This window comes from Babylonia areolata, chromosome 15 (genome assembly GCF_041734735.1).
Source record: "Babylonia areolata isolate BAREFJ2019XMU chromosome 15, ASM4173473v1, whole genome shotgun sequence".
In the NCBI taxonomy this organism is placed as follows: Eukaryota; Metazoa; Mollusca; class Gastropoda; order Neogastropoda; family Buccinidae; genus Babylonia; species Babylonia areolata.
In genome coordinates, this window is record NC_134890.1 from 23,586,205 (window position 1) to 23,598,704 (window position 12,500).

Here is a 12,500-nt window from a genome sequence, read left to right on the forward strand (position 1 = left end):
ATTCGTTTCCTGTGTCGTTCAATAGATTTCACACACACACACACACACACACACACACACACACACACACACACACACACACACACACACACACACACACACACACACACACACACACACACACACACACGGGACCTCGGTTTATCGTCTCATCCGAATGACTAGCGTCCAGACCTCCACTCAAGGTCTAGTGGAGGGGGAGAAAATATTGCCGAGTGAGCCGTGATTCGAACCAGCGTGCTCAGATTCTCTCACTTCCTAAGCGGACGCGTTACCTCTAGGCCATCACTCCACATAAGATGGGAGAAATTCTTCGAAGTGGCGATAAGCCCTTATGACAGTTTTATACTGAATTCTGTATTGGGTCTGTACTAGCTGGGTAACCAATGAAGTTGACGTAAGAGTGGGGTAACGTAAACCTTTTTTTTTTTTTTTTTTTTTTTGACTATCTGAAAATGATTTTTGCAGCATTGAACAAAATTATCTGAAAACGTGACAATAAAGCAGAAGGCAGACCAGCATAAGGTGTATATGCTGGACACGTCCATGTTTCCATAACTCACCGACCGCTCACATGGATTACAAGATTTCTAACGTGCGTATTTGATCTTCTGCGTGCGTATACATACGAAAGGGGTTCGGGCACTAGCAGGTCTGCACATGTGTGGATATGGAAGATCGGAAAAAAAAAAAAAAAAATCTCCACCCTTGACGCACACATGTGCGAAAGGGATCGAACTTTGGAAACTCGGGCGATATTCCAGCGCTTTAACCATTTGACCACCGGACCCGTCTTGCGAAGGAAGGGAGGCTGCGACATAACTATTTCCATATCTTCTTCTTCTTCTTCTTCTTCTTCTTCTTCTTCTTCTTCTTCTTCTTCTTCTTCTTCTCCTCCTCCTCCTCCTCCTCCTCCACCTCCATCTCCTCCTCCTCCTCGTCATTCTTCTTCTTCTTCTTCTTCTTCTTCTCCTCCTCCTCCACCTCCTCCTCCTCGTCATTCTTCTTCTTCTTCTTCTTCTTCTTCTTCTTCTTCTTCGCCCCCTCCTACCCGTCCTTCTACTCATCACTCTTCTTCTCTTTTTCCTTTCCGTCTTCTTCTTCTTCTTCTTCTTTCCTCCACAGCTTCCCTCCTGGAGTCTTCAAGCAAGGTCGGCCATAGCACGCCTGATGACTTCTCCCCAGCCAAAAAACTAAAGTTTATAAAAACCTTTTGGGTGGTAGTTGAATCCTCTTTGTTTTGACACGACGTTTCGGACCATAGGCCCGTTGTCAAGTGATGTGAAGAGGACAGTGTGAATAGGAAAGCCCATGTGAGGAAAGGGTGATGACATCTCACTACTTTCACTACATAGGCTTTCCTATTCACACTGTCCTCTTCTCATCACTTGACAACGGGCCTATGGTCCGAAACGTCGTGTCAAAACAAACTACCACCCAAAAGGTTTTTTTTATAAACTTTAGTTTTTTGTGTTTGAAGAATCCTGCAGTCATTTTGTCTTTTCCCCAGCCGTTCCTGTTGAACGCTAGCTGGACCAAGTCACGATGAGTGATGGTCAGCTGGTCAGTATGAACTGCTGCTTCCGCTGCTCTGTCAGTGATGGAGGAAGGTGGCAGAATGGTTAAGACGTTCAGCTGTCAATACAGAGAGTCCGTGAGGGTGTGGGTTCGAATCCCGGTCTCGCACTTTCTCCCCAAGCCAAGTTTGACTGGAAAATCAAACTGAGTGTCTATTCTTTTGGGATGAGACGATAAACCGAGATGCCAACCGTGTGCAGCACTGCACTTGGCGCACTGAAAAAGAACCTAGGGCAACGAGAGCGTTGTCATCTGGCAAAATTATGCAAAAAAAAGAAACAAAAAGAAAAAAAGAATTCCACTCTGATAGGTACACAAATATATTAGCACGCACTCAAGGCCTGACTAAGCGCGTTGGGTTATTGCTGGTGTCAGGCATCTAGCACCTAGCAAATGTGATGTGGCGTATAATGGGTTTGTCCGAACGTAGTGACGTCTCCTCGAGAAACGGAAACGGACACTGTCATTCAGCTGATTGCATGACTCCTCACTGGCTCGTCTACCCAGCAACAACAGCAACAACAACAACAACAACAACAACAATATCAGCAACTTAAAGACGAACTCGTCAGATCCGCTTTAACAAATATTACCATCCCTTCCTCCTCCTCCTCCTCTGCCCATATTTGTCATTTCCTTCTTGCATATAATCACGTACCCACGCGTTCATTCGTACCAGTGTGTGTGTGTGTGTGTGTATGTGTGTGTGTGTGGGGGGGGGGGGGGGTCACCACCCCCCTCCCTCCCTACCTTCAGTCAGTTGCCTCTGGACGTGGCCGGCCCGTTTGATGCCGAGGACAATAAGGATGTTGAAGATGATGAGCAGTATGCATGGCAGCAAGGCGTAGAACAGGGCTCCCACGTAAGCCCACACGTATTCTTTGAAATAATGATACTCTGCAATCAACACAAAAATCATAGATAAAGTAAACTAACATCAGCATCAGCATCATAATCATCATCATCGTCGTCGTCGTTGTCCTCATCACCATCATCATAATCATCATCACCATCAACATCTTTGTCATCATCACAACGGCGATGACAACGACGATGATGACCAAACCAATGATCCAATCAGTCATTGAATTACGCAGGTATCCAGACAACCCACCGAGCAGATAGTATCCATTCTGCGCGTTCATTTGCCGGACATCTCGATCCAGATGCCTCAAGTAAATTTCATCTACCTATTTACCATGTCCACCCAGCCATCCAGCCATCACGACGAACAAACTCTTTCATTCATTTGTCTAAATCCCATCCCTCCCATTCTCTCTCCGTTTATGCACCAGTCCCCATACTCTCCTTGTGGTACCCGAATGTACCCTTCAACTTGAGGCCGCTGACAGCATCCATCCATCCATCACGTCGATTCAACTCCTCCCCTCATCTGTCTAATGTCCATCCATCCATCCATCCATCCATTCATCCATCATGCTGAACAAACTTTCACTCACTGGTCTAAATCCCATATATCTAAATCCCATCTCCCCCTCACTCTTTCATTACCTCCCTCCCTCCCACCCACCTATCCATCCATCCATGCACTCGTCCCAATACCCTCCTTGTAGGAGCACCCAAAGGTACCATTTAACTCGAGGCCGCTGACAGCATCCCTCCACCCATCCATCCATCCATCACTCCGACCCAACTCTTCCACTCCTCTGTCTAAATTCCACCCATCCATCCATCCATCCATCCATGCACCCGTCCCCATACTCTCCTTGTAGGAACACCCGAAGGTGCCATTTGACTTCAGGCCGCTAATAGCATCCCTCCCCCCTCCCTCCCTCAATCCATCCAACCGACCCAACTCTTCCACTCATCTGTCTAAATTTCACCCATCTATTCCTCCCTCCCTCCCTCCATCCATCCATCCATACCACCGACCCTACTCTTCCACTCATCTATCTAAATTTCACCCACCCAGCCATCCATCCACCCTTCCACCCACCCAGCCAGCCAGCTACTCACCCACCGACACACTCATCCGATTCCTCCACTCATTTGTCTAAATCCCATCCACCCACCCACCCCTCCCTCCATCCCTCTAACCATCCATCCATCCCCTACACCCGTCCCCATACCTTCCTTGTAGGAGCACCCGAATGTCCCCTTCAACTTGAGGCCGCTGACAGCGACCAGGTGGAAGGAGTTGAGGGCCATGAAGCCAAAGAGGACCAGGCCCAGGGCCAGGGCCAGAGTCCTGTCTGTGCACAGCGTGCCCACCTTCAGGGGCATCCACACCGCCAGGAACCTCTCCACCTGCACACGTGTGACGACTACCACCTGACAACAATGATAACGATGCTGCTGCTGCTCATGATGATGATGATGATGGTGGTGGTGGTGGTGGTGGTGGTGCTCGTGATGATAATGATGATATTGCTGATGGTGATGATAAGGGTGATGATGATGGTAATGGTCGAAGTCGTAGTGATGATGATGATGATGATGATGATGGCGGTGATGATTATGATGATTATGATGATGATGATGGTGACGATAATAATGATGGTGATAATGAATGATGATGATGATGATGATGATGATGGTGGTGGTGATGGTGGTGGTGGTAGCGGTGGTGGTGGTGGTGGTGGTGGTGATGGTGATGATGATGATGATGATGATGATGACGACAATTTTAAGGGACAATGTCAAGAATGGCTTGTGAACTCGGTTTCATCAGACACTTGGTGGTTGAAATTAGACGCCATTGGTAGCATTAATTTGACTATTATATAAGCTTGCATTGAGAAAATGAATGATGAACTAATTAAACAGATTATTTTACGTTATGCGAAGTTTGGTTTTAATTTATTGATCAAGTAACAATGCGAGCTATCGTTATAACTTATATCCCGCATTATATTGTGGGTACAAAATATTAAGTAGATGACATATACTCAACACAAGATGGAGGGTGTAAAGGTGTGATTGTTACACTTGTTCAAGTTGTTGTTGTGGTTTGTCTGTTTCTGTTTTTTGACTCACTTGTGTAAACAAAGTGAGTCTATGTTTTAACCCGGTGTTCGGTTCTCTCTCTCTCTCTCTCTCTCTCTCTCTCTCTCTCTCTCTCTCTCTCTCTCTCTCTCTCTCTCTCTCTCTCTCTCTGTGTGTGTGTGTGTGTGTGTGTGTGTGTGTGTGTGTCCGTGGTAAACTTTAACATTGACATTTTCTCTGCAAATACTTTGTCAGTTGACACCACATTTGGCATAAAGATAGGAAAAATTCAGTTCTTTCCAGTCATCTTGTTTAAAACAATATTGAACCTCTGGGATGGGCACAAAAAAATAAAAAAGAAGCCTAATTATATGCAAACTGCATTTACTGTTATATTTATATTTTTTGTATTCTCTAAACTTGGCACTTTGACCTCTTATTCTGACACAACAACAAGAGGAGTCATTATTATCATTTTTTGTTCAAACAGGAGCTTCTTTTGCTAAGCATGGAATTTTTATTTATTTTGCAAACGTTTTGGTGCAGATAGTAAAAAAGGGAAATTACTCTGTAATTAATGCTAGGGGACTTAATTTATCACAAGTGAGTCTTGAAGGCCTTGCCTCTCTTGTGTTTTTTGCTTTTCTTCTTCTTCTTCAAGTTGGTTGGGTTACGCTGCTAGTCAGGCATCTGCTTGGCAGATGTGGTGTAGCGTATATGGATTTGTCCGAACGCAGTGACGCCTCCTTGAGCTACTGAAACTGAAACTTCTTCTTCTTCTTCTTCTTCTTCTTCTTCTTCTTCTCATTGTGCTTGTTGTTCTTGTTGTTCTTGTTGTTCCTCCTCCTTCTCCTCTTCCACCTCCATCTCCTCCTCCTCCTCATTCTTCTTCTTCTGCTTCTTCTTCTTCTAGGTGGTCTACCATTCTGATTCTAACTGATTCGGCCTCGGATCCACTCTGTGCATACCCAGATTCAAACACTTCACTGTTGGACACCGTTCTTTCTCTGTCTCTGGACCTTGCATTTGGAATGAACTTTCTCTTTCGCTTCCTTAGGTCTCCGAAATGAGCTCTTCTTTCTTTCTGGTCTTAAGACCCACCTATTCCCAAGATAGCCTCCCTCCCCTGCCTCTTCCTTGTCTTCAGTTTCTTCAGTTTTAGGGTTATGCATGCGTGTGAATGACTGGTGTGAAAGCGCTTTGATTTGTCTCTGCACAAGATTCAGTGCTATATGAATACTAGTAGTAGTGGTAGTAGTAGTTTTGAACTTACATTCATCATGACCAAAGTCCCACTGGCGTACATGACGGAGAGATGGGCAGTGAAGGTCAGAAGCTTGCAGCCGACGTTCCCCATAGCCACATCATAGCGGGTGAACTCTGAGTCCAGAATGTCACAGGTGAGACACAAGGTGTCCGTGACGGCCAACACGGCCACGTAGATGGACGGTCTGGATCGAGGCTTCATTCTCAGTATGGTGATCAGACTGACCGAAAACACACAAGTGTAGAAAAAGAAAATCAATGCATTGGACCCGGCTTATTAGGAGAAAATTAATGGCCTTTCGATGTGACGGAGCATAGTCCCTTGTATGTCTCGTCCCACCCTCTGCACTCTTCCCCCTGTGTCCCCTCGTCCATTGGTGTATATTCCCGTGGTTCGTGTGCTTGTGGGTTGGTGTTTGCTCGCTCTCTCACTGTGTGTGTGTGTGTGTGTGTGTGTGTGTGTGTGTGTGTGTGTGTGTGTGTGTGTGTGTGTGTGTGTGTGTGTGTGTGTGTGTGTGTGTGTGTGTGTGTGTGTGTGTGTGTGTGTGTGTGTGTGTGTGTGTGTGTGTGTAAGGTGTATATTGTGCCTTTTTTCCTACGATTATTCACATCTGCAATTTGTAGTACTGCATTAGTGTATATAGTGGTATAGGGCACTATTATTGTATATGTATTGTCTCATGTGAGGCGCTTAGAGCCCATTGTATGCTCTATATTCGAGCAATGTACTGTTATCAGATGCACACACCATGCACGCACCTTGCTCTTACAGACATATAATGTCATTGAAAAGACACGCATAGTTACCATTCCCTTACCATCGCCAAAGTACACTCATGACAATCCTTGCTGTTACAAACATTATTATAATGTCATTGAAAAGACAGGTATCTTTACCATTGCCAAGGTATTCTCAGCACGTTACTTGCTGTTACAGATATATAATGTCATTGCATTAGACAGGTATCGTTACCATTGCCAAGGTACACTCAGCACGATACTTGCTGTTACAGACATTATTATAATGTCATTGCAAAAGACAGGTATCGTTACCATTGCCAAGGTATACTCAGCATGATACTTGCTGTTACAGACATTATTATAATGTCATTGCATAGACAGGTAACCTTACCATTGCCAAGGTACACACAGCACGATACTTGCTGTTACATTTACCATTGCATAGACAGGTATCGTTATCATTGCCAAGGTATACTCGGCACGATACTTACTGTTACAGACATTATTATAATGTCATTGCAAAAGACAGGTATCGCTACCATTGCCAAGGTATACTCAGCACGACACTTGCTGTTGCAGACATTATTATAATGTCATTGCAAAGACAGGTATCTTTACCATTGCCAAAGTACACTCATGACGATCCTTGCTGTTACAAACATTGTTATAATGTCATTGAAAAGACAGGTATCTTTACCATTGCCAGAGTTTTCCCAGCAGGTTACGTGCTGTTACAGACATTATTATAATGTCATTGCAAAGACAGGTATCTTTACCATTGTCAAGGTAAACTCAGCGTGATACTTGCTGTTATAGACATATACTGTCATTGAAAAGACAGGTATCTTTACCATTGCCAAGGTACACTCGGCACGATACTTGCTGTTACAGACATTATTATAATGTCATTGCAAAGACAGGTATCTTTACCATTGGCAAGTTATTCTCAGCACGTTACTTGCACTTACAGACATTATTATAATGTCATTGCAAAGACAGGTATCTTTACCATTGTCAAGGTAAACTCAGCACGATACCTGCTGTTATAGGTATAAAATGTCATTGAAAAGACAGGTATCGTTACCAGTCCCAAGGTACACTCAGCATGATATGATACTTGCTGTTATAGACATATAATGTCATTAAACAGACAGGTATCGTTACCATTGCCAAAGTACACTCAGCACGACACTTCCTGTTACAGACATTATTATAATGTCATTGCAAAGACTGGTATCTTTACCATTGCCAAGGTACACACAGCACGATACTTGCTGTTACATTTACCATTGCATAGACAGGTATCGTTATCATTGCCAAGGTATACTCGGCACGATACTTACTGTTACAGACATTATTATAATGTCATTGCAAAAGACAGGTATCGCTACCATTGCCAAGGTATACTCAGCACGACACTTGCTGTTGCAGACATTATTATAATGTCATTGCAAAGACAGGTATCTTTACCGTTGTCAAGGTAAACTCAACACGATACTTGCTGTTATAGACATATGTCATTGAAAAGACAAGTATTGTATTGAATTGTATTGTATTTTATTACTCTTTCTGTCACACCAGATTTCTCTGTGTGAAATTCGGGCGGCTCCCCCTAGGAAGAGCGTGTCGCTATACTGAGAGCGCAACCCATTTTTGTTGTATTTTTTTCCTGCCTGCAGTTTGTTGTTGTTTTGCAATCGAAGTGGGTTTCTACTTAGTTTTTTTTTTTTTCCAAGGACAACCTCTTTGTTGCCGTGGTTTCTTTTATGTGTGCTACATGCATGCTGCACACAGGACCTCGATTTATCGTCTCATCCGAATGACTAGCGCCCAGACCACCACTCAAGATCTAGTGGAGTGGAAAAAATACTTGCGACTGTGCCGGGATTCGAACCAGTGCACTTATATTCTCTCGCTTCCTAGGTGGACGCGTTACCTCAAGGCCGACGCTTATTATGCCCGAGGTCCAGGAAGACCCGTTTTTGCTGACGTTTTGTCTGAGACCTGCAGTCTCTGGCTTCTTAAACGTTCTTCCTGCCCACTATGACCGAACACATGGTGGAGTAACAACTGTGCATTTTATTCTAGTTTCAACTTCACCAGCGATGGAATGGAGATCTGTCTTGTTAACCAGTCATTCCCAGGCTAAAGGGCACGTCCCCTAGGTGAGTATTACATGGTTCTTACATGTACCCATAATTACTGATCTTACTGACGGTCGCAATAGCCGAGTGGTTAAACCGTTGGACTTTCAATCTGAGGATCCTGGGTTCGAATCTCGGTAACGGCGACTGGTGGGCAAAGGGTGGAGTTTTTTTTTCCGATCTCCCAGGTCAACATAATTATGTGCAGACCTTCTAGCACATGAATCCCCTTCGTGTGCATACGCAAGCAGAAGATCAAATATGCACGTTAAAGATCCTGTAATCCATGTCAGCGTTCGGTGGGTTATGGAAACAAGAACATACCTGGCATGCAAACTCTCGAAAACGGAGTATGAGTGCCCACATGGCGGGGTAGAAACGGTCATACACGTAAAAACCCACTCGTGTACATACAAGTGACCGTGGGGAGTTACAGCCCACGAACGAAGAAGACGAAGAAGAAGAAGAGATCTGTCTTTACCAATCATCCACAGGGTGAAAAGCGCATCCCTGAGAGGGAGTATTGCAGGGTTCTTACAGGGACCCAGAATTACTAATCTCATGTGAGAATGGAGGTGTCGCAGTGAAGACAGTCCATCCAAGCTCGCAAGAGACTGTATACATGGACGCGGGTCGATTAGTTGACACAGCTCACCCAAGGACTTAAAACCCCTTCAGTGCCGTGGGAACAGGGGAACAAAACAGTGGAGTTAGTGTTTCAAGTCATAAGTCATTATCCAAAAACACTCAGCCTAAAACTGAGAAAACGATCTGGAGATATACATACCAGTCTAGATAATAAACTGTGTGAAATTCCAGCCTCCCAGAGTTATTTCCCCTTCTTCAGATGACGTCATCAGTGACGTCACTATATACGTACGTGATACATTAGTACTATGGCACTCAATCAGAGTCAGGGTGGAAAAAGATACCAACAAAAAAAAAGGGTGGCGCTGTAGTGCAGCGACGCGCTTTCCTTGGGTGAGCAGGCCGAATTTCACACAGAGAAATCTGTTGTGACAAAAGAATAATACAAATTACAAATACAAATACAAACATACTTCATGTGCACTCTACCCCCCCCCCCCCCTCCTCCACCCCCTTTCCCATGGATTTTGTTTTTTCTTTCAAAAACGTGTATGCTATGACACGCACTGAAACCTTTATTTTATTTTATTTATTTATTTATTTTTTTTAGGGGGGCAGTTTGCAGCAGAATTACAATGACTCCATCCAATGTCCCCAAAAGTACCCAATGGGAGTTATTTCCGGGGTCAGTATTACTGCCCTAAATTGGCTGCCCATGGAGTTATATTTTGGGCTGGCACTCAATGAGCCCCACTTGTGTTCGTATGGAGTCAAGCTGGTATTGGCCCCGTTTGTTGGAATCGAACATATTATCCCTGCTCGCATTAACTGATCATGGAGTGCTTTGGTGTCCTGGAGCCAGTTGCATTGCTTGGTTCTAACTTTTTGACAGTTACACGTGACTAAATGCCTACGTTGACTGAACTACGCCATTGGTCAGTTCCATACTATACACAGTTAGTATCGGGTTACGACCATACTTGGCTCTTCCGTCCGAGCTATGCAACTGGCTCCACTGGAGTAGAGTATGCTGCGGGCTGCCTACAATAAACTCTACCTGTTTTTAAACAGGTGACATGCTCATGTGTGCTTTCTAAACAACTTGATAAAGTAATAAACACAAGGGTGTGTGGTAATTTCAGGATTTCCTCAAAATAACCCCGTGGAGTTAACTTAGGAATGGGGGCTATTCTGGGATATAACACCGGCAATCAGACCGACAGACTGATGTAATGTCCGCAATAGCCGAGTGGTTAAAGCACTGGACCTTCAATCTGAGGGTCCCGGGTTCGAATCTCGGTAACGGCGCCTGGTGGGTAAAGGGTGGAGATTTTTCCGATCTCCCAGGTCAACATATGTGTAGACCTGCTTGTGCCTGAACCCCGTTCGTGTGTATACGCACGCAGAAGATCAAAGAAGCATGTCTAAAGATTTTGTCATCCATGCCAGCGTTCGGTGAGTTGTGGAAACAAGAACATACCCAACATGCACACACCCGAAAACGGAGTATGGCTGCTAACATGGAGGGATAAACACACACACACACACACACACACACACACACACACACACACACACACACACACACACACACACACACACACAAAAAAAAAAAAAAAACCAACAAAACAACAACAACAAACAAACAAACAAAAAAAAACAAAAAAAAAACAAACAAACAAACAAAAAAAAAAACAAAAACAAAAAACACACGTAAAAACCCACTCGTGTACATACGAGTGAACGTGGGAGTTGCAGCCCAGGAATGAAGAAGAATACTGACATACTCATTTACCCATGAATCGCAACTTACCTAAGTAAATTTCCTGGAAAGCCAATGGCCACAAAAAGCCTGGGATGGTAGCTGTAGATGAAGGAGGCTATCTGAGCCTGGGGGTGACTTTTCCACGTCTCTACCCCGGACGGCACCGCTTCTCTGGTCCTCGGCGTGTCTCCTGACGTCATATTCACCAGACTTGATGCCTCAGACACGTCAGTCATGGCCGTGACATCATCACCGCGCGACACCAATGTTAAGTCCATGATGTCAGAGGGATATGATGCAACGTCTGATCTGCAGCGCACGCACATACTTTCAGGGTAAAGATTTATCGGTGGGCAACTGACCGTGTCAGTTTGAATGGGAATTTTAAAATATTATGGTAACGGTACGTGAACCAGGTAAATATACATTTTGATAACAATGTTACATCATAAACCAACCAGTTAGCTAGCTGGCTGACAGTTGTGGTTTTAGCCTTCACGACAATTGTGGCTTAACTTTCAACTGATGGAGCGACAGTTTTAACGTTAACAGAGCTAGAGCGGTGGCAGCCTGTGTTTTTCATTCGAATTTGTTTGTTTGTTGTTGTTGCTTCTTTCATTTGACTTTTCCAGTGTGTATCAGTACCTGTCAGTACCTCGTTCACACACACGCGCGAGCGCTCGCACACACACACACACACACACACACACACACACACACACACACACACACACACACACACACAAATCAGCGTAGTTACTTTCCGTGAGACTCTTGTTCTGCAAAGGTTTGTTGGTAATCCCTCTTCCCATGACTGGGACAGCCTTTCAGAATCTGACTTTTCAGTCAGCATCGAGGAGAAACATCATATGCTGGAGATAGCGAAGCCCCAAGTTACTGAAGAGCTTAACACCCTCACGTGCAGTGCCTTCGATGGAGATGGCTGGGTAGCGTGTTGGCATCTTAGATCTATGACTTTATCGTCTTTGATGCTGGTCCGGCCGGTATCACGTCCTTCCTTGGTGAATCTTCCTGTGACGGTTATTTGTTTATTGTATTAAGATGTTTTGCTATAGCGCATATTCACTTTTTCTTGAAGCTCTGTGCGCTTCCAGGAGATCTTTTCGTTTCTGGGAGTGATTGACGTATAGCACTTCTCTGATGAATATATGTGGTTGAATTTCATTTTGCGCACAGACTAGCTGGACTGAAAAAAGCCTGCCACATGATCGTGTAAGCGGTGCAACGTGCGATTTCACGTCGACGCCTGTTTTTCCCTTGTGTCTCTATGTACCCAAATCGGATTTCCTGGATCAAAATGATTTTGAACCTGTGTGGATTTATGAAAAGGAAAGAAAAGAGAGGGGGAGATAACTAGCTCAGCACAGGGTATTGAGTCGAAGAAAACACAGCCGTCCTTTTCTCTTTTCTGTGCGATGCAGCAGGATTTGTATTGTATTTGCATTTGTATG

The 12,500-nt window shown here is 44.5% G+C and overlaps 1 protein-coding gene across 1 annotated transcript in view; it reads right to left on the minus strand.

Moving 5' to 3' along the window:
- The window catches only part of LOC143290225 (neuropeptide CCHamide-1 receptor-like), a 19,959-nt gene that overhangs the window by 5,964 nt on the left and 1,495 nt on the right, over positions 1–12,500 (minus strand). The window contains exons 2-5 of the mRNA XM_076599556.1: positions 11,077–11,337; positions 5,798–6,011; positions 3,669–3,846; positions 2,329–2,475 (exon numbers count right to left, since the gene is read on the minus strand). Coding sequence (XP_076455671.1) covers positions 2,329–2,475; positions 3,669–3,846; positions 5,798–6,011; positions 11,077–11,337 — 800 coding nt within the window. The remainder of the gene's footprint in view (positions 1–2,328; positions 2,476–3,668; positions 3,847–5,797; positions 6,012–11,076; positions 11,338–12,500) is intronic.